General features: G+C 45.2%; 2 protein-coding genes and 1 long non-coding RNA gene across 3 annotated transcripts; 2 read left to right on the forward strand and 1 right to left on the reverse strand.

The window, feature by feature from the left end:
• The first annotated feature begins 1,887 nt into the window (after positions 1-1,887).
• On the forward strand, positions 1,888-5,344 carry LOC144670327 (uncharacterized). The gene is made up of 2 exons (XR_013573859.1): positions 1,888-1,985; positions 5,193-5,344. It is a non-coding gene; the product is annotated as an uncharacterized LOC144670327 (long non-coding RNA).
• A 2,828-nt stretch (positions 5,345-8,172) lies between these two features.
• On the forward strand, positions 8,173-8,643 carry LOC144670431 (histone H2B type 1-M-like). Its single transcript, XM_078532917.1, has one exon. The coding sequence runs from the start codon at positions 8,173-8,175 to the stop codon at positions 8,548-8,550; it is 378 nt and encodes a 125-aa protein (XP_078389043.1). The 3' UTR covers positions 8,551-8,643.
• A 7,689-nt stretch (positions 8,644-16,332) lies between these two features.
• Positions 16,333-17,001, reverse strand: LOC144670222 (histone H1-like). Its single transcript, XM_078532709.1, has one exon. It carries the CDS (start codon positions 16,999-17,001, stop codon positions 16,333-16,335), a length of 669 nt encoding a protein of 222 aa, XP_078388835.1.
• Between the last annotated feature and the right edge of the window lie 6,300 nt (positions 17,002-23,301).

Consider the following 23,301-nt stretch of genomic DNA (forward strand, 5'->3'; position numbering starts at 1 on the left):
CATCCCTCAATGCCGTTGAGAACGTGGTGGTGAGCTGTCTTCTTGATCCACAATCCATGTGGTGTCTCAACACCCATAGTGCTATCAGAGGGCAGATAAAATGTAACCAAGTTGCTGTGGGTCCAGAGTCACATGTTGGCCCGGTAAGGATGGCAACTTTCCTTCCCAAAAGGATATCAGTGAACCAGATTTTTTTTTGTGACAATCGACGATGGTTTCATGGCCTGTATTACTGAGATACTCAGAATTCAAATTCTCCAGCAGCTGTGGTGGGATTTGTACACATATTCTCAGTGCATGTGCCTGGGATCGCTGGATTATTCGTCCAGTGATATTACTTCTTTCTGTATCTCTGATACCAAATTATTTCGCATTATTCAGTCTGCAACTTGTTTCAGATTCTCTATGAGGGTTGGGTCACTTGTTGAGCCTGTCAGGCAAACTGTACGTGTAGAATTAATTTGTTCTGACAGTCAGCTTCCGGTACTGTAAATGAGTCTGGCAGTTATTCTGTGCGTTTTATTCTATGGCATTGTAATGGAGTTTCTAAATCTCATCATTCCGAATCTCTCATTGGCGCTGTGTATGCGTTTCTGTAGGGGTGTGTGTGTGTGTTATTAACTCATCATCACTCAGTGCCACTGTATGTGAATGTGGATTAAAGCCTCAGATTCTCTCACAGACTCTGTGATCCGCTTGCCTTTGCGCATTCCTCAGAAACGCTTGGACTGCTTGAGACGTCAGTGGGCGGCGGGTTTGAAATCCATGGCGCAGGATGATGAGTGTGAAAACAGCCGACTTTAAAACATGTGAGTTGGAAAGTGAAGCGCGAACTTGTGTGTGAGAAGATCACAGAAAAGCGATGGCTGGAGCTGCCCCGAGAGACAAGTTTTGGGTTGTCAGTAAAATATAACTCCTGTAATGAAGGCACAAAATTAGAAACAGGAAATGCGGGGAATATTCAGCAGCTCCGAAAGCAGCTGTGGAGAGAGATTCCTGTCGCCAGGATGTAACTCTCCAATTGGATACTTCACGCCGCTCAGATCTTACACTCTCATCACCTTCGTGTGAGGAACAGGTCGGGTGGGAATTGGGTTTTTGTTGATTTGAGCAAACAGAGCAATGCAGCAATGAGAAGCTCCTCATCCCCCGGCGGCTTGGGGAAGGATGGGATTCAGATACAGGAACCTGACAGGTGCTGAAAAAAGGAAAATCACATCGAGTTTTAAATACAATGAAGATGAAAATAGAATTCAAACCATTTGTGGCTCAAGTGAGTTAGGATGTTCGAGTGGTTTAAGCGATCTTTCGGTCCCCATTTTCTCTCGAGTCGTGGGTATAATTCCCACTCCCAACATTAATTATCCTTCCACAGCTCAGTCCAAACCCGCGACTCCTGCTGGCGAGAAGGACAAGGGCAGCAGACGCATGGGAACACCATCACCTGCAAACACACTACATTAAACTGAAAATTACAACAAGTGCATCATTGTTTCACTTGGAAGAGGTATTTGGGTTTTGAGGAGGTAAAAAGCTGATGTTGTGTTCCCTGCATTTGCATAGAAAGGCGCGGTGAAAAGGGGAGGGGATATTGGCGGGGGAGCAGGGGTCGCGGAGGCGATTCAGTGTGGAGAATGGGGAGGGCAGGGGAGGATGGTTTTGATTGTAGCATATAGGCCCCACGATATAGCTCCCACGCTATTGGCTCCACGCCCACAACTGCCCAACGCCCACTCCAGGTTCGGAAACATCCTTCTTTCTTTGATGAGGTTGAAATGGGGAAAGTTCCCGTTAATTTCAGGCCGCTGGATTGTTGCAGAGATCTGCGCATGCGCAGAATAACCAACACCCCCGCCCCCACTGAGTCGTCATAAGGCAAAGAGCGCATGCGCACCCCTCCCCCAACCCAGTCCCTGACCGTCATTCACTCAGTGAGTGTAAGATGGTTTCATTCAGCAGCGACCGGAGACATCGCGGCTCCGCGGGTAAGTGAACAAACAGCATCTGCTTCCAGCAGCACATCGGTTTGGGACCGCGTCCGCAGAGATGCTCAGAGATTGGGATTGACTGCCGGGCACGTTCGGGGGAGTCGGGGTCTGTTTGCAATCGGCCCAGTGGGACAGGATCTGGTCCCGGAACATGGAGTGAGCGGGGAGAAGGGAGAGGCAATTCTCAGCCAGTGTCTGAACAGGGCCAGGGAGACAGAATGGCAAGAACTCGCTATTGAAGCTCATTGCTGTTCTCTCTCCCCAAACCGCAGTCAAGGTTCCTCGTTTAGTTCCCGTCTCCCACTGTTTGTTGTTATTGAACAATGAACAGTGGAAAAAAATAACTGCACAAAAATGATGAGAAAAGTTGTACAAACAAAATCTATTGCAGGTATCAGGTGAGACGTGTGAAGGACACATTTAAAACAGCGGCTGCTTGTTTGCGGTTGGATACTTAGTTCAAATGGGAGCGGGAATTAGAAACATGACCAGAGTAAAAGCTCCATCGGACAACTCAACTCAGGGAACAGTGCATGGATTGGGCTGTTTCTGAATGTCACAAAATTGTTGTAAAATCGTTCAAAACACCCGGTCAGCAGAAGCAGATTGGTGTCTTACTGCAGTGGAGTCAGACATTGGTTGTGCTAAAAGGTTTAATTATCCGATGGTTCCTAATGATTATTATTTGAAAGGTTACATTGATAACTTTTGCATCTTTTATTTAATCTATTCTTCGGTTAAATGAGTTATTTTGCTTCTTGCAGCCAAATATTTGGAGGAACCAGATTATTCCTTGACATAAGGGAAATGTCACCAAGCCAGTTCCAACACGAAGCAGGTACAATATCACTCACAATGCACAAGACACAGACAGCTCATTAGATCCACTCTCACAAAGAAAATGAGTGTTCAGTCCCACACTGTTCCCAAGGTAAGAGACAACTTTTCAATCCCAGATTCAACAGAGCAGACAAAGCTGAATTCCTTTTCATTCCCATCCAACCCAGCTAACATCAACCACAGGATTAAAAAAATACACGCCCACCAGCAGATGTAAATACACTGAGTCACCTTGGTAACAAATTAAATAAAAAAAACCTTAGCTAGAAAAGACAACAACTAACTGACTGTAACATAATGAATAATTTGCAATTAATTGCCTCATAATTTAGACAGGGCTACATATTGCATACCAACCCAAAAAATCTCACCATGATTAAGAAGTTCAAACAGCAGTTCCTTTGCTACAAGCTGCAGGAATTACATACCAGGCTATTTATCCAATTGAAGCGGATGTCACCATTCACAATTGTTTTCACAGAGCTACAAATTGAATACCATTTGACAACTCCCACACAGCTACTGAATATAACCTATGGCTATAAAATATATCAATTCCATTTAATAAATTAAATGTCAAGGTAAACATACATTGATACATTAAGAGCGTGTTAAACAAATAGTTTCCAACATGATACCTGAGGTGCATGTATAGTCCAGGCACAGAATTGTCAGACACTTACATACAACACCAGAGGCACATAGAAACAGAATGTATCCTACACTTACACTGATAACCAGAGAATCACAGAGGTTAAACTAACGCCTCAAAAACCTACTCCCAACAGATTGATGAAAATAAAGGAATTGCAAAACATGTCAGAGAATGACAAATACAGAATGATTCTTACATCCACATGCTGTACCAGAGGCTGAATGATCCAGAATGGAGCTATGACTCACATAGAAATAACCGGGACTGAAAAACCATATAATAAATACCACAGTCATTTACACTATCTGAAACCGAATGATAGAAGAATAATCCCATGAACAAGTAGTAGTGGAGATTAGAAACTACAGAAAGAATCCCACAATCACATTAAGTACCAGATACTGACTGGTACAAGTTAACATTGAAATCATGCACTGCACCAGGCACTGAAAAACATAAAGAGAGTAGTACATTCGCATACAATAGTAGAGACAGAGAGAGCTTGAATAAATCACATACTCACTGTCAGCAAGTTGCTAATGAAAAGGGAGTTAATCCACACTCACATTGGAAGAATGTCCACGCTCACATAATGTACCAGAAACTGAAAAGTACTGAATTGATCCTACTTCATACAGGGTACCAGCAATTGAAATGTAGAGCTCAAACCACAGGCATACACAAAAACATAAGAAAAAAGCCTGAAAAACATAGAGTCAATCCAACAGTCACAAAATATTGCCGCAGGTTGGCACAGAAAAAAGCTCACTCAAAGTGTTTGACAGGATCAGTATCAACTTCAAGCTCACATTTAGTTCCAGATGTTGACAGATTCAGAAGGGATCTCAATCTCACAGAGAGTAACAAGTAGAATCAATTGCACCCTTGCAAGCAGTAACAGAGACTGAGACTGAGTGATACAGGGAACAAAAACACACATTCACATACTATACAAGATGCCAGAAATATAGAATTAATGCAACACAATCACAGTACACAGAATAGTGAAAGCACAGAGGGAAACACACTTTCTCAATTAGTAAGAGAAATGATGATACACAATGTATTCCACACACACAGTATCAGAAAATGACATTAATAGAATTAATCCTGCAGTCCCAAACAGCACCACAGACTGACAGGTGCAAAAGAAAAACAACATACAGAGGCAGCACCAGAGACTGATATATACAGTATGAATCAGACACTCAAAGACTGATGTTTGCAGAACCAAGGTCAAACTCACGTCCACTTCCAGACACTGGCAGGGGCAGAATTGGCCCCATATTAACATACAGTAGTGGAGACTGACATAGTCCATGAATCACAAAATCATGTTCTGTTCTGACAGGTGCACAATTCATCTCACACATTCACACTGACCATAGACAGCCAAATACACAATTCAAATTTCTTTCATATAAAGCACCCAAATCTGAGACACACACCATTAATCTCATTCTGCACAACAGATTGAGAGTTACAGCCTGAGTCCTGGACTCTACTTTACCAAGTTGTTGCAGTGTGTCTCATAGATGGTACACACTGTTCACCAGTGGTTGAGGGAGTAAATGCTTAAGCTGGTGAATGGTGTGAAAGTCAAATCCACAGCTTTATGGATGTTTTCAAGATTCTTTCATGTTGTTGGAGGTGCACTTATCCAAGCCAGTGCAGAATATTCCATCTCTGATCTGAATTGTGATTTTTAGGTCGTGGAAAGGCTTTGGGGGACTAGGAGGTCAATCACTAGCTGCAGACAGGCTCTGACCTGTTTTTGAAGCCACAGTAATATTGTAACTGGTTATAAAATGTACCTTGTACACATTTATCATAAACTAACCATCACTGAATGATGATCAGATTGACAGAAAAAAAAGAGCAAACTTACTTGTCATAGATTAAGATAAAGTATAATTACCCTTACTCACATTCCAATAACTGAGAGGTACATGGTAAGATCCACATTCAAATGTGAGGAACAGGCAGGGAAAGTAAAAAAACACACTTTCACAAATCAAGTACCAAGTAATATTTACATTTACAGCCACATCCCAGAGTCAGGGAAATAGGGATTAAAATCCACAATCTATTATTGGGGCCAAAAACAGGTACAGAATAATACATACTTGTATAGTAAAACTGACAGGTACAGAATCAAATCAGAAACAGGCAGGTACAGAGTGAAACCAAAAATAAACTGACAGATACAGAATGACGCCAAATAAACTTGCCAGAATATAAAAGGTATAGAAGAATGATCTTTCTTCCAGACTATAAACTGACTTGTGCAGAGTGAAACGTATACTTAAATATCTGTACCTGACAGGTACTCAGCAGAATCCAGATCCACATATTACAGACTAACATGTAAAGTGCAAATCCAAAATAACTTATCAGTCTCTGATAGTTTCAACAGTGATCCCAAATCCACATGCCAGAAATTAACTGTTGCAGAGTTAAGTCCCTTCTTCCATGTTAGAAAGTGCCAAGTACAAAGGAAAACCCACATTCACATATCAGCAATTGATAGATCAAATGCAAAACCTCCAGTTAGTGCAGCAGTAAGTGACAGGGACAGAGGAAATGAAGCACTCACCTAACAGAAATTGGCAAAAAGTAAATAGTCAATGTGCCTATAGCAAACTAAGTGGTACAGATTATCATTCACAATCATTCATCTGAAAGTGACATGTGCAATAAAACCCAGGTTCTCATAACAGTGTTGAGCAGGCACAGAGTGAAAACCAAGGACACATGACACACCAGAAACGGGAAGGTACAGATCCAAACTCACACTCACTTATCAGAAACTCCCTGTTACAAATTAAAGCCAACACAAATGTGACAGAAACTGACAGTGTCAGGGAAAAACACATATTCACATGCCTGTCATATTCGGTACAATATTATCCAGCTCTCACATACCAGAAACTGACAGGTACAGAGTACAACCCAGATCTTTCACACACTGACATATACAGAGTAAAAACAACACTTGCATTACAGCAAGTAACATATCCAGTGTAAAGCCACAAGACATACCACAGGCTGAGAGCTACAGAGTTTTTAAACATCCTTGATGCCAGAAACAGAGGGTTAGGGAATAATATCCTCATATTAACCAAGAAAATGTCTTGTACAGATTAAAATCCATATTAAAATATCAGGAACTGACAGATAGTCCATTGATCACTCACCGAGCTTATCCGGTATTCAGTACAGACCATACACTGGCATTTGATTTTCAGTCACGTTAGGAAGTTAAGTGGGAGGGGGATATTTTCTGTATCTCTGTGTATTTATTACTGACTAAGTGATGTTTAATGAATATTGATTTCAGTTTGTTAATGTACAAGTCTTATATTGTAAAGCCCTCTTGTGTGATCCTTTGAGATGGTCACTGGGAATTCAAAGATATTATGAAGGTTATCAACCTCGATGGGGATCAGACCAAAATAACTAACTGAGGCCTTCAGAAACAGTTGTAGAGACACACTCCAAGTAATAAAATGACAGGGATGGGAAAATGCCACACACTATACCAAAGATTGACATGACAGATTAAAAACCCACTCACATGGCAGATATTAACATCTGCAGAGAAAAAAACACACAGGCATACCAAAGACTAGAGATGTACAGAGAGAAAAAGAATTATAAAAATATTTTTAAATCATAACAGCGTGTGGTGAATGAAATGCGGAAGAATATCCCGGGACTGACAGGCACATTGTAAATGCAACACTCACTTGAAAACGGAATAATATAGAGGAAAATAAACAAACATTTTTTAGAGATAGCAAGTTATGAATTAAATCTCAATATCACTGATCATAGACCGAGAGGTAGAGATTATAATCCTCACTGAAAAAGCACAAACTGATAGTCACAGAATGAAAACCACAATAGCGTAGCCTATAGAGAAGTTATTTTTAACAGAATGTTTGGATCCTGTTGTGGACTAGCTCTTGCTTTGTTCCCTAAATATAACCAAATAGATTATGTGTTTGACCCCCCTCAGTAACATCATCCCTCTCCAGCATTATAATAGTTTATTTCATCAATGCAATCCCCTCTTCACCCTCCGTGCTGTTTCTTTTTGGTGAGTGGGCTTTCCTGAATAGTTTTGAGCCAGAAATATTGAATGCTGTTATTGCCGCGATATCAATGTCACATGTGGGACTTGTGGCTGCTGCTTATCAAACTTATTTCCACCTCACATGCACAGCAAAGGCCGCATGAGCCCCTGTCTGACCTCTAATATTCGGGACTGCTCTGTCCTGCTGATGGGCGGAAATAAAGAAGAGCAGTTGGTCCTGATGAGGAAGGGAAAATGTATGAACAGCATCAGCAGGATTATCGAGTGATGTGGTATTCCCAGCAGAGAGAATGTGCTGGTGCGGCAGAGGGAGTGAAGAAGTCTGGGATTTGGGCGGATGGGGCGGTCAACGGGAAAGGAAGGTTTGACTGCTGAGAGGTTTTGTGGCTTGAAGGACCAATAAATGTGATTGTGTTTTTAAACAAACTAATCAGAAAGATGTACAACATTACGAATTGACCTCATTGTGAAATAGCCAATCGGGAACACGACATTCACCCATCCTTCATTAGCATAGGCCTCTGGTTTAGTCTATAAAAGACGAGTTTCGACCGCGCTTTGAGTTATTCTGTGTGAAGCTGATTGTGATCATGGTTGATGAGAAGAAAGCGCAGGTTTCCAAGAAGGGCGCGAAGAAAGCGCAGAAGAAGTTGCCCGCGAAGGGCGGCAAGAAGAGGAAAAGATCCAGGAAAGAAAGTTACTCCATCTACATCTACAAAGTGATGAAGCAGGTTCACCCCGACACCGGCATCTCCTCCAAGGCCATGAGCATCATGAACTCGTTCGTGAACGATATTTTCGAGCGCATCGCGGGTGAGGCTTCCCGCCTGGCCCATTACAACAAGCGCAGCACCATCAGCTCCCGGGAGATCCAGACCGCCGTGCGCCTGCTGCTGCCCGGGGAACTGGCTAAGCACGCCGTGTCGGAAGGGACAAAGGCGGTCACCAAGTACACCAGCTCCAAGTAAAACCCCACAACGGACTGAAAAACATTAAAAACACAACGGCTCTTTTAAGAGCCACCCACAATCTCCTTGAAAAAGCTATATCATCTCTATTTTTTAATTTGTCATGTTTCGAATGTGATAAGTTTCGAACTGTTATTTTAATCAGCCTTCAATACAGATATTCTAGGTAATGTAGCTTTATCGCCTGGTCAATCATTGAGTCTTGTTTATAATTCTCCATTAAATAATGACTGGCCGCTGACCCTCTTCGCTTTGTTCTCAGACGGGTTTATATTCGGCCTCTTTCCCTGGCTTTGGAGAGAGAGAGAATAGAACGCAAATGCATCCGTTTCCAATTTTGGTCAAGTTTGGTCTCAATAATCGATCAGTTCATTTCCTATCAGCCTCAGATGTGTAGCAAGCTTCAGTCTCAACGCTGGCAAATTTACACCAATAATATTCACTTTTGACTCACGAATATCTACACTATACCGTCCGTTTGTAGAACGATGTGGAGAGGCTTTAAGACCGCTAGTTAGCGGATTTATAATAGGACCGAAATTAACCGCGAATTGAATTTAAAAGTGAATCTGGAACTTGGGATAAAATGTGAAATAGTCCCATCAGGGACGGATATTTTAAAAACTTTGTCGTCAGACCGAGTTAGCTACTAAAGATTTTTTTCTCTTTATGAAATAGATTTCTTGTTTTATAAATATATCGGTGGTCTTTTCGATGTCGAATAAAAACTATTGCTTGGATTCTGTAATCTTGGCGCCGTTATTTTCGGCTTGTTTTATATACAGATAAACACAGACTGATAATCAGAAACGGACAGATACCGACAAACTAGACTAGGGAAAGAGAGAGCGAGATTAAGTACATCGAACATTCGTATTCTTAATATTCAATTGCCTATTTCCAGTTAGTGCGATACTCTCCTTTATTCGTTGCATTACATTTTGGCGGGCTTTAAGCATTTGGAAAAAAAAACAGTTGGAATCGGATAATTTGGCGCCGGTAATTTCCGCCCTCACTCCGTGGAGTCTCTGGATTGGTGAGTTCAGTAGATATCTGATTGGTGATATGAACAACACTATGAGATGTCGCACAAAGTGTCCAATCAGCAATGCCCGCAGCACCATTCCTCCCGAAGCTATAAGGGAAGCGAATGTGAGAGGATTTCCTCTTTCACTGTGAAAGTGTTTGTGAGATTGTGGGAATGTCTGGAAGCACTCTACGGGCTGTTCCCAGGGACACACACCGAGACAAACATCAACTGCAGCTGGAGGATCATCAACTCGGTGAAAGACGCGCTTTGGTCTGCCCGAAACTTGTTGGTCTTCCAGCACAAAGAGTTGTCCCCGACCGATTGTTGCGGACTAGCACAATCCAAAGTCCAGGACTACGTGCTGAGGGACGCACTAAAGCTTGGGGCAGCTGCCGCAAAGGCGCAATGGGGAAGGGTCGCTGTCTAAGACCTTTCTGCCACAGCGCACCGAGAGACTGGGAACTGTTTAGAGCCCCTCGGGCTGTACAGCTCAAAATGAAAGGCTGTAAATGATTGTAATATTGTTTGTACTGATGCACCTGGTGATACATTTTGTAAAAGTTTAACCTGGATTGTACCCTTGTAATGGTTTTTTTGAAATGGTTTGGAATGTGATTGAAGATATTTTATGAATAAAGTATATTTTTGCAAAAAAAAAAGTCTGGAAGCACTGAAGCTTGGGGCAGCCGCCACAAAGGTGCAATGGGGAAGGGTTCCTGTCTAAGACCTTTCTGCCACAGTGCACCGAGGGACTGGGAACCGTGTAGAGCCCCTCGGGCTGTACAGCTCAAAATAAATGTCTGCAAATGATTGTAATATTCATTTATTGTATTGATGCATTTCGTGATACATGTTGTAAAAGTTGAACCTGATTGTACTTTTAAGATGGTGATTTTGAAATGGTTTGGAATGTTGTTGAAGATATTTTATGAATAAAGTATACTTTTGCAAATAAAAAAGTCTGGAAGAGGAAAGACCGGCGGTAAAGTTCGCTCCAAGGCCAAGTCTCGCACCTCCCGGGCTGGACTGCAGTTCCCGGTGGGCCGTGTTCACAGGCACCTGAGAAAGGGCAACTATGCTGAGCGTGTGGGTGCCGGAGCCCCGGTCTATCTGGCTGCTGTGCTCGAGTATCTGACGGCTGAAATCCTCGAGCTGGCCGGTAACGCGGCCCGGGACAACAAGAAGACCCGCATCATCCCCAGACACCTGCAGCTGGCCGTCCGCAACGACGAGGAGCTCAACAAGCTGCTGGGAGGGGTGACCATCGCTCAGGGCGGGGTGCTGCCTAATATCCAGGCCGTGCTGCTGCCCAAGAAAACCAGCGCCGCAGCGGGCTCGAAGACCAAGTGAAGCGGCAATTCTTTAATCTAATAACCCAAAGGCTCTTTTCAGAGCCGCTCACAGGATCAGTGAAAGGGTGAACTATTATATGTCCGCTGCATTCCGAAATTGTAAGTGATTGTGCACCACTATATAATAGCGAAGCCGAAACTCTCAGTGGGTTTGAGAAGTACTTAGATAAACACTCGAAACACCAGAGCAGACAGGGATAGGGGCCAAGTGCCGGAGAAAAGGATTAGAATAGATAGGCGCTTGATGGCCGGCAGGGATAGGATGGGCAGACGGGCCTGTTTCTTTGCTGTATAATGTTACGACCACTCTAGTGCAATAACATCATATAAGGGCAGATGAGATGTATCCCAGGCTGCTGTGAGAGGCAAGGGAGGAGATTGCAGGGACCCTGATATTAATTTTCAAATCTTCTCTGACCACAGGAGAGGTGAACGGACTAGTGGACAGTAAATGGGCACCATTATTCAAGAAGGATTGTAGGGATAAACCGGAGAACTATAGGCCAGTGAATCTAACATCAGTGGCGGGGAAACTTTTGAAAAAGTTTCTGAAGGACAGAATTAATTTCCACTTGGAGAGGCAAGGATTAATTAAGGATTGCCAGTCCGCTACCAACACGAGCGGTCTGATTCTTTGCTGTATAACTGTGACCAATGACAACTATCAACTGTATCTGAGTACTGGAGGGTTAATCTTGGACACTCGCTTCGTGTTCACAGTGTTGCCTTATAATGACAATGGGTATTAACTTCCAAATCGCACCTCACCCTGTGCACGGGATTTACTTATGCAGCATTGTAAATGCCGCAATTCAATGAGAAAAAAAAATCCCAGAACCTTTCGGCAGTTCTAATCTGCGCTACAAATTGTAATCTCGCAATTCTACAAGAGCGATGTCGATAAGACAAAGGAACTGGTGCAAGGGAGAATAAATTGTCATCGAGCCGAGTAAGAGCTGGTGTTTAACAGGAGATCGCAGCTCTTTCATGTGTCGACTTAGTGGCTCTTAAAAGAGCCGTTGTTGTACTTGGTGCTGAAGCCGGGTTTTAGGCGCGTTCCCCGCGGATGCGGCGGGCCAGCTGGATGTCTTTGGGCATGATGGTGACTCGCTTGGCGTGGATGGCACACAGGTTGGTGTCCTCAAAGAGCCCCACCAGGTAAGCCTCGCTGGCCTCCTGCAGGGCCATGACGGCCGAGCTCTGGAAGCGCAGGTCTGTCTTGAAGTCCTGAGCGATCTCAAGCACCAGGCGCTGGAAGGGCAGTTTGCGGATGAGCAGCTCGGTGGATTTCTGGTAGCGGCGGATCTCCCTCAGAGCCACAGTGCCGGGTCTGTAGCGATGAGGCTTCTTCACTCCGCCCGTGGCTGGAGCGCTCTTCCGGGCCGCTTTGGTAGCCAGCTGTTTGCGGGGAGCTTTCCCTCCGGTCGATTTGCGCGCTGTCTGCTTGGTCTGAACAGATTCGCCACAGTCTGAGATACAAGAACTATTAAGACAATCTGCTCTACAATCCGCCTTTTTAAACTCTGTGAGGAACCGCCCCGAACAGTAATTGGCTGCAGCCTTACGCCCAGGCAGTTTTATCCAAAATCTAACCAATGACTTAATCCCTGGCAACTCAGGTCCCCATTGGTCGAGTGTTTTTAATTGTCCGTTTCAAAAATTCCGCCTTCTTTGCAGCTGTTTCCCGTCTCGACAATAGACTTCGTTCTTCACTTATTGTAAAATTAAAAATACCATTTTTCACTCTCACTATTTCCCAATCCCAATGAAATTCCAGTTCATTCAACCTGACCCGGCAATTTTTAAACCCGGCATCATCCTGGTGAATCTGCTCCTTTTTGGACAGAAACACCATCCTGTTGTTTGAACTGTGTAAAGTCAGTGCTGAATTTCCCAGGCAAAATTGAAGGACTGTCCATTGCTCCATACAGCACAACCAACCCTAAAAATCCCCGCTCGCTTATAGGGCTGGAATGGGTAATATAATAGAAACGGTGCTGGGGGCATCAGACCCCTTCCCATTGTCCTCATTTTGAGCTGTTCGTGCCGATAAAGAGCGGGGAAAGGGAGCGGCTGGAATCTCCCCCTATTCCCGGTCTGAGTCTTGACGAACATCCGTGCGAATATTGGGATTAGGAGCAGGAGGAGGCCACTCAGCCCGTCGAGGCTGCTCCGCCATTCAGTGAGATCATGGCTGATCTGATTGTAACCTCAACTCCACTGACGGATTAAACGGCTGATGTCAGAGGAACCGCCGGATTACTAATACTCTATTATTAGTAATAATGGAGTCATTACTGTCCGACTCTTAATTCATCTAGAACAAAACCTTTCGTAAACATGAAGCAGTGGAGAGACTTTTCAGTGTCAGTGCAGAATGTGCCATCCGGGTAAATAAACAACGAGCAAACTGAGATTCTCAGTACATTCCCCGTCAGAACAAATCAGGCACTAACATTCCCGATCACAGCCCATCCCAGCTCCCGTTCCCAGGTCTCTGCTCTCTCTGTGAGGCGGTGGGTGGCTCTGAAAAGAGCCTTTGTTGTGTGTTAGGAAAGAATCGAAATTAACCCCGAATGGATCCCGGATTCCAAAATCGAACCTGGAACTCGGGATAAAATGTGAAATATTCCCATTAGGAACGGGATAATTTTAAAGCTTTGTTGTCAGACCGAGTCAAATATTAACGTGACTTTCCATATGAAATCTATTTCTTGTTTTATAAATATATCGGCGGTCTTTTCGATGTTGAATGAAAAAACAGTTTGGATTCTGTAAATTTGGCGCGGTTATTTCCGGTTTGTTTTCAGATACAGATAAACAGAGACCGAAAATCAGAAACCGACAGATAAAGATAAACTGTACATTTGGGAAAGAGAGATTCTTGCATTTCTGCACTTTAAAAATGAAGTAATCATTGCCAATTAGTACAATTTTCTATTTTAATTTGTTGCCTTCCGTTTGGCGGGCTTTAAAATTTGAAAAAAAAAAACGGTTGGAATCTGATAATTTGGAGCCGGTATTTTCCGCCCTCACTCCGTGGAGTCTCCGGATTGGTGAGTTCAGTAGATATCTGACTGGTGATATGAACAACATTATGAGACGCAGCACAAAGTGACCAATCAGCAATGCCCGCAGCACCATTCCTCCCGAAGCTATAAGAGAAGCGAATGTGAGAGGATTTCCTCATTCTCTATTAAAGTGTTTGTGAGTTTGTGAAATGTCTGGAAGAGGAAAGACCGGCGGTAAAGCTCGCTCCAAGGCCAGATCTCGCTCCTCCCGGGCTGGACTGCAGTTCCCGGTGGGCCGTGTTCACAGGCTCCTGAGAAAGGGCAACTATGCTGAGCGTGTGGGTGCCGGAGCCCCGGTCTATCTGGCTGCTGTGCTCGAGTATCTGACGGCTGAAATCCTCGAGCTGGCCGGTAACGCGGCCCGGGACAACAAGAAGACCCGCATCATCCCCAGACACCTGCAGCTGGCCGTCCGCAACGACGAGGAGCTCAACAAGCTGCTGGGAGGGGTGACCATCGCTCAGGGCGGTGTGCTGCCTAATATCCAGGCCGTGCTGCTGCCCAAGAAAACCAGCGCCGCTGCGGGCTCGAAAACCAAGTGAAGCGGCCATTCTTTAACCTAATAACCCAAAGGCTCTTTTCAGAGCCACTCACAGAGTCTGTGAAAGGGCTGCTCACTGCCTGAACTCATTTCATTCTGGCTCTGAAGAAGCGTCATGCCCATTCGAAAGGTAACTCTGTCCCCACACAGATGCTGCCAGACCTGCTGAGTTTTTCCAGCACTTTTGTTAAAAGTACTAGCTTCGCTTCACAAGACACTAGTGTGAAAACGCCTGAAATGCCTTACAACCCGCTTTAAATTCGGATTTCATACCTGATCTCTTTATAATAGGCGGGCAGAAAGCTATTGATGGGCGAAATCACTGTGAATTCCGGGTCTCACACATGAACTGTGTGGGTTTTATTCATGTCACGTTTCAATAGATATTGCAGAGAAAATGGGGTGAGTCATTTTTCCACTATATTGGAGTGGGAGAGTGGGGTCTAAGGAGGTAATACACCGCTCCACTCTCCACTTAATACATCAACAACCTTAACAAATGAACTAATGACCGAAAGAGGACGTGTTTGATTCATCTTCAAATTTCTCTCTCCCGTTCCCAGGTCAATGCTCTTAATGTGACGTTTTGGGTGGCTCTGAAAAGAGCCTTTGTTGTGTGTTTGGTAGAAAGGGTCGAGTTGTTCAGCCGCCGAAACCATAGAGAGTGCGGCCCTGGCGTTTCAGAGCGTACACCACATCCATGGCAGTGACCGTCTTGCGCTTGGCGTGTTCAGTGTAGGTGACCGCATCCCTGATCACATTCTCCAGGAAAACCTTCAGCACCCCGCGAGTCTCCTCATAGATCAAACCCGAGATCCGCTTGACACCGCCACGGCGAGCCAGGCGGCGGATTGCTGGTTTGGTGATGCCCTGGATATTATCACGAAGCACTTTGCGGTGCCGCTTTGCTCCGCCTTTACCCAGTCCTTTGCCTCCTTTCCCTCTGCCAGACATGATGATTCTTCACTCAGATCACCGCTGAATATGAGAGAAGAGCAGCTTCACGTTCCTCTTTTATATAGCCCGCCCCGACCTAACTGAGAAAGGAGCAGACAGTGAGAGGCGGGGCAGTGAGGAGACTGAGTGACACACAGAACAGAGAAGCGTCTTTGATAATCCAGCTCCGCCCCCTGCCTGCTCGAACCGACATTTTATTTAATTGTCGACAGTGGAAGTTAACACAGCGCTCGGCACAAAACTTATAGATTGGAGCTTCATGTTCAAAGGTGCTAGAAACCCGCAGCTTTTAAATAAAGAGCTTTACAAAGAAAATTCAGTACTACTCCCGCCCAAGTACATACACTATACCCCGTCAAATCCGTCTGTTTTCACTTCACTCCCAGCTTCCGGTCTATCCCCACACACCTCCCCTCCAGGCGGGTTGAGCAGTTTACCGACACCTCACTCCAGCTGAACTAGACAAACTCATGTGTTGGGCTTTGAGTTGTAACGCGGGGTTTCTCCGCCCGGGTTACTGTCTTACACACTCTCACCCTGAATCTGCGAAAAGGGAACTGAGCAGAAACTGACAGAGCAGATGAACAAATCCCCAGTTACAACGGGGCACGGACACCGCTCTGTTTTATTACAGAGTGGGGGAGGGGATGGGTATAGTGCATGTCAGTGAGATACCGGGAAATTTCAATTTAATATAAATCATTTCAGTGTGAAACCTGCTCCCAGCGCCGGGACAGGGACATTTGATACGGGGATCAGCTCTTTCCTGAGAGACGTGGGCGGCTCTGAGAAGAGCCTTTGTGTTGAGGTTTACAATTTGCTCGGCTGTTTTCATTTCTTTCCTGGCGCTGCTTTCTTAGCCTTTGCTGCTTTCACTTTGGGCTTGGCCTTCGATTTATCCACTTTTTTTAAAGCCTTTCCTCCCGTCACCTTCTTGGCGGGAGATTTTTTCTTCAGCGCTACTTTCTTCACCGCCTTTTTTGGAGTTGCCGCCTTCTTGCTGCTTGTTTTCTTGACTGTTGCTTTCTTCGCTGGGGATTTCTTGGCTACTACTTTCCTGGCTGGAGATTTCTTAGCTGCTGGTTTCTTTGTTTTCACCTTCTTGGCCGCTGGTTTCTTCACTAAAGATTTCTTGGCTGTTGTTTTCTTCTCCTTCTTTCCCATTTTCCCCTGGGATTCCTTCTTAGGGATTTTGAAGGAACCGGAGGCGCCCTGTCCCTTTACCTGCACCAGGGAGCCGCTCTCCACCTTCCTCCTGATACTTAGCCTGATCTGGGAGCCGAGCTTCCCCACATCGACACCGCTGCCAGACAAAGCTTTCTTTATCGCGGCCAGGGACATCCCCTTGCGATCGCTGCAACCCGCCACAATCTTGAGGATCTGTTCGCCTAACTTGGGACCGGCTGCCTTCGATCGGGAAGCCGCCTTCTTCCTCTTGGGAGATTTGACTTGAGCTGCGGCGGCTGGAGGAGCCGTTTCGGCGGCTGCAGTATCAGTCATATCCGAGACTGTGTGTAAAATCTCTCTGACAGTCAGAACTGGATCAGAAATGAAAGCAGTGGTGGCGGCTCAGAGCAACTTAAACACAGAGAGCGGACGGGGCAGAGACAACCTGCTGTCAGCTCCCGGCTCCTCCAGCCTCTCTGTGTTTCTCTCTCCTCATAAACTCCCCAATTCCACTTCAAATTGGACATTTCAAAATGCCACACTCGCTTCTTTCTGTTAACAAAATCCGAATGTTTGTTGTCGAGAAAGTTCCATCCGAATTAAATGCAGCAATTTCGATTTAAACCCGTTTCTTTGCTGCTTTGATCGCGCCCTCTCAGCCGAGCGCTGACTTCTTCTCTGTGTTTCCACTGAAATCTTGAAATTATCGAAAACTTTACCTTAAATTCTCTGTTCTGGGCTGAGCAGGGGAGCAGCGCGATCCAATTACAGGGAAATCTTGTGATTTTACACAAGAGGGACTTGGAAACCTGGCGCTGAGGCCGGACACACAAACTCAGTGACATTAGTCTAACCCGCCCGCCCCTTTAACACACTCTCGCTGATACAATGTCACTGTCAGCCTGTTCCTGCCCCACGGAACTCATTTCTTGCGAGCTTGACTCCATTCTCTCCCCCCTTGTCCAGTCCCTTCCCACCTACATCCGTGATTCCTCTGACACCCTTCATCATATCAACAATTTCCAGTCCCCTGGCCTCAACCGCCTCCTCTTCACCATGGACGTCCAATCCCTCTACACCTCCATCCCCCACCAGGATGGTCTGATGGCTCTCTGCTTCTTCCTCGAACAGAGGCCCGAACAATCCCCATCCACCACTACTCTCCTCGTCTGGCTGAACTTGTTCTCACACTGAACAATTTCTCCTTAAACTCCTCTCACTTCCTCCAAATAAAATGTGTGGCTATGGGTACGCGCATGGGCCCCAGCTATGCCTGTCTCTTTATGGGGTATGTGGAACATTCCTTGTTCCAGTCCTACTCCGGCCCCCTGCCACAACTCTTTCTCCGGTACATCGAAGATTACTTCGGTGCTGCTTCATGCTCTCATCGGGACCTGGAAAAATTTATTAATTTTGCATCCAATCTCCACCCCTCCATCATTTTCACATGGTCCATCTCTGACACTTCCTTTCCCTTCCATGACCTCTCTGTCTCAATTTCTGGTGATAGACTGTCTGCCAATATTCATCACAAACCTACCGACTGCCACAGCTACCTTGACTACAGCTGCTCACACTCCGCTTCCTGTAAGGACTCCATCCCTTTCTCTCAGTTCCTTCACCTCCGTCGCATCTGTTCTGATGAGTCCACTTTCAAAAACAGTTCCTCTGACATGACTTCCTTCTTCCTTAACCGAGGTTTTCCATCCACGATAGTTGACAGGGCCCTCAACTGTATCCGGCCCATCTCCCTCACATCTGACCTCACACCTTCCTCTCACTCCCAGAACTATGATAGGGTCCCACTTGTCCTCACTTATTACCCCACCAGCCTCTGCATTCAGAGGATCATCCTCCACCATTTACGCCAACTCCAGCATGATGCCACCACCAAACACATCTTCCCTTCACCCGCCCTGGCGGCATTCCGCAGGGATTGTTCCCTCTCGGACACCCTGGTCCACTCCTCCATCACCCCCTAAACCTCAACCCCCTCCCACGGCGCTTTCCCATGCAACCGCAGAAGGTCCAAAACGTGCGCCTTTACTTCCCCTCTCCTCACCATCCAAGGCCCCATACACTCCTTTCAAGTGAAGCAGCATTTCCCTTGCACTTCCCTCAAATTAGTCTACTGCATTCGTTGCTCCCAATGCGGTTTCCTTTACATTGGAGAGACCAAACGCAGACTGGTTAACCGTTTTGCGGAACACCTGCAGTCTGTCCGCAAGCATAACCCAGTCCTCCCTGTCGCTTGCTATTTGAACACTCCAGCCTGCTCTCATGCCCACATGTCCGTCCTTAGCCTCTGCATTGTTCCAGTGAAGCTCAATGCAAACTGGAGGAACAGCACCTCATCTTCCGACTAGGCACTTTACAGCCTTCTGGACTGAATATTGAGTGCAACAATTTTAGATCATGAACTCTCTGCTACATCCCCACCCTCTTTCCGATCCCCCTTTTTATTCCCCAATAATTTATATAGATTTTTCATTTCCCACCTATTTCCATTATTTTTAAATGTATTTCCGTCCATTGTTTTATCTCTACCTTTTAGCCGATTTCGATCCCTTCCCTTCACCCCACCCCCACTAGGGCTATCTGTACCTTGCTTGTCCTGCTTTCTACCCTTAATTAGCACATTCCGTAGATAATATCACCACCTTCAACACCTCTTTATCCTTTTGTCTATGACATTTTTTGGCTATCTGTAGCTATCAATGACCCTCTATCCAGCTCTACCTGTCCCACACCCCCTCTCCCTTAAACCAGCTTATATTTCACCTCTTTTCTGTTTTTACTTAGTTCTGTTGAAGAGTCATATGGACTCGAAACATTAACTGTGTTCGTCTCTGCAGATGCTGCCAGACCTGATGAGTATTTCCAGGTATTTTTATTTTTGTTCACATCTACACATTGACAGGACAAACTGTGTCTCAGATTCACAGCTCCCAGGACAGGCTTTCCTCTCCTCTCGGCCTGAGCTGTGGATTCTCGGGAATTAGTTGTAGTTTCCCAGCTCAGTAACTGTTAAACCCTCTGAGACTGGAGCTGCTCACAGTGTCTGTTCCCCAGATTCAGGATGCTGCAGCCAATCACAGCTGTGCCTGGGTTAACCCGTAACTGGTTTAAATTATTATCTTGTTCACAGGCAAATTTACTTTTGATCATTGGAGGGGGAATCGAATGAAACTTTGTGGGTAGAGCTTAGGAATAATAAAGGGGCAACCACATTATTCGGTGTTTATTATAGACCCCCAGATAGTCAGTGGGAAATTGAGGAGCAAATATGTGCACAATTTTTGGAGGAGGGTAAAAACAATGACAATAGGGCGATTATATTAGGTGATTTCAACTTTCCCAACATTAATTGGGATAGACAGAGTGTTAAGGGCTCGGATGGAGTGCATTCCTTGAAATGTGTACAGGAGAACGTTTTAGGTCAATATGTAGAGGGTCCAATAAGGGATGGTGCATTGCTGGACCTAATTCTGGCGAATGAAGCTGGACAGGTGGCTGAGGTAGTGTTGGGCGAGCATTTTAGTGATAGCGACCACAACATAGTACAGTTTAAATTTGTTATGGACAAAGAAATCGAAAAGTTGCAAAAAAATGTTTTGGACTGGGGGAGAGTGGATTTTAGTAAAATAAGGCAAGATCTGGCCAAGATAGACTGGGAACAGTCACTTGTGGGAAAATCTACAGTGGAACAGTGGGGGGTGTTCATAAAGGAAACGGAGTGGGTCCAGGTTCAACATGTTCCCTCTAGGGTGATAGGAAGTAGTAACAAGCCCAGAGAACGATGGATAACCAGAGATATTCAGGTTAAGATGAGATAGAAAATAGAGGCTTTTAGCAGGTACAAGGAATGCAAATCAGCAGAGACATTAGTGGAGAACAGACAGTGCAGTGTGGAGCTTAAGAAAGCAATTAGGAGAGCAAAGAGGGGATATGAGAGAGCTCTGGCTGGTAAAAGAATGGAAAATCCCAAGATATTCAATCAGTATATCAATGGGAAGAGGATAACCAGGGAAATAGTATATGGGATCAAGTGGGCATTACATGGGTGGAGCCAGAGGACATTGCTAGAGTTTTGAATGAATACTTCACGTCTGTCTTCACCCAAGAGAATGGGGATGAATGTATCGAACTCGGGGAGAAAGACTGCGAGGTACTTAAGCAAATTGATATAGTGATTGACAAGGTATTGGTGGTGTTGGCAGGTTTAAAAGTGGACAAGTCTCCAGGTTCGGATGATTTGTATCCCAGACTGCTGAAGGAGGCAAGGGAGGAGATCACAGGGGCTCTGATCCAAATTTTAATTCCTCTCTGGCCACGGGGAAGGTACCAGAGGACTGGAGAACAGCTAATGTGGTTCCACTATTTAAGAAGGGTTGTAGAGATAAACCAGGGAACTACAGGCCAGTGAGTATCACGTCAGTGGTAGGGAAAGTATTGGAGAAATTTCTGAAGGAGAGTATCTATTTCCACTTGCAGAGGCAAGATTTGATCAGCGATAGTCAGCATGGCTTTGTCAGAGGAAGGTCATGCCTAACAAATTTGATTGAAATTTTTGAGGAGGTGACCAGGTGTGTAGATGAGGGTAGTGCAGATGATGTAGTTTATATGGCTTTCAGCAAAGCCTTTGACAAGATCCCACGTGGGAGACTTATAAAGAAGGCAAATGCACATGGGATACAGGGTAATTTGATAAGTTGGATTCAAAATTGGCTTAGTTGTAGGAGGCAGAGTGTGATGACAGAAGGATGCTTTAGTGACTGGAAGCCAGTGTCCAGTGGCGTACCACACCGATCTGTCCTCTGTCCCCTATTGTTTGTCATTTATTTTAAACGACTTAGATGACTATGTGGGGGGTAGGATTCCTAAGTTTGCGGATGACACAAAGATTGGCCGGGTGGTTAACAGTGAGGTTGAGTGACTTGGGCTACAGGAAGATATAGATGGGATGGTCAAATGGGCAGATAAGTGGCAGATGGAATTTAACCCTGAAAAGTGCGAGGTGATACACTTTGGATGGAGTAATTTTACAACGTAGCATAGCAACGTAGCAATGAGTAGCATGGCAGTAGGAAGTTATGAGGAACAAAGGGACCTTGGCGTGTGTGTCCAGAGATCTCTGAAGGTGGAGGGACATGTTCGTGGGTTGGTGAAAAAGGCATATGGGACACTTGCCTTTATCAATCGAGGCATAGATTACAAAAGTAGGGAGGTCATGTTGGAGTTACATAGAACCTTGGTGAGACCACTGTGCAGTTCTGGTCGCCACATTAAACGAAGGATGTGATTACACTGGAGGGGGTGCAGAGGAGATTCACCAGGATGTTGCCTGGGATGAAACATTTCAGTTACGAAGAGAGGTAGGATAGACTTGGGTTGTTTTCGTTGGAGCAGAGAAGACGGAGGTGCGACCTGATCGAGGTGTACAAGATTATGAGGGGCATAGACAGGGAGCAGCTTTTCCCCTTTCAGGAAGGGTCAGTCAAAAGGGGGCATAAGTACAAGGTGAGGGGCAGGAGGTTTAGGGGGGATGTGAGGAAAAACTTTTTTACCCAGAGGGTGGTGACGGTCTGCAATGCACTGCCTGGGAGGGTGGTGGAGGTGGGTTGCCACACATTGGTTAAAAAGTACCTGGGTAAGCACTTGGCACGTCATAACATACAAGGCTATGGGCCACGTGCTGGTAAATGGGATTAGGTAGGTAGGTCAGGCGTTTCTCACGTGTCGCTGCAGAATCGATGGGCCGAAGGGCCTCTTCTGCACTGTGATTGTGTGATTCTGTGATTTGAAGATAGACTGTGCGCACTCAGCCACTAAACAACAGTATCGCGCCTCCATGTGGAGTTCAAGAGAGAGGGGTTGGAGGGATAGACAGAGACAGAGTGAGTGAGGGCGGTGAGACACAGACAATGCATCAGTTGCAGAAATCCTTGTAAATTCTGGTGTTATCCAGAAAGATTCTCATGGAGAGGCAGAAGCTGCAGTCTCAGATCTTAATGATATTGTAACAGAGACACATCATTAATCCCACACGCAGGAATAATGCTGTATTTTAACAGAAACGAGGCAGTATGAACATAATGGACCAGTTCTAAAAATTGTGCAAGGTCAGAGGGACCAAGAGTCTTTATATCTTTGAAGGTGACAGGAGATTTTGAGGGAGTAGTTAGGAAAGCAGATGGGATCTTTGGTTTCATCAACAGAGGTACTGAGCATACAGGCAGGAACGTTATGTTTAACATTAATGAAGCTCTGGTTAAGCTGCAACTAGAATATTGCCTACATGTCTGGTCACCACGTTTTTGGAAGGATGTGAGAGACTTTGAGAGAGTGCAAAGGAGATTTACCAGAATAGTTCCAGGCATGAGGGATTACAGCTGCAAGGTTTGTTTGCCGAATCCGGAGTTGCTCTCCTTGAAACAACCGAGATTGAGGGGAGGTCTGGGAGAGGTGTACAGGATTATAACAGGTTTTGATCAGGTAGATAATGGAAAGCTGTTCCCATTAGCTGAGAGAAGAAGGATTAGGCAGCATGGATTTAAAATTTAAGACAAGATGTACAGGGGGGATGTGTGCAAGAAATTTGTTACACTCTGGGTAATGAGCTGGATCTTGATC

This window comes from Cetorhinus maximus, chromosome 31, assembly GCF_964194155.1.
Source record: "Cetorhinus maximus chromosome 31, sCetMax3.hap1.1, whole genome shotgun sequence".
In the NCBI taxonomy this organism is placed as follows: domain Eukaryota; kingdom Metazoa; phylum Chordata; class Chondrichthyes; order Lamniformes; family Cetorhinidae; genus Cetorhinus; species Cetorhinus maximus.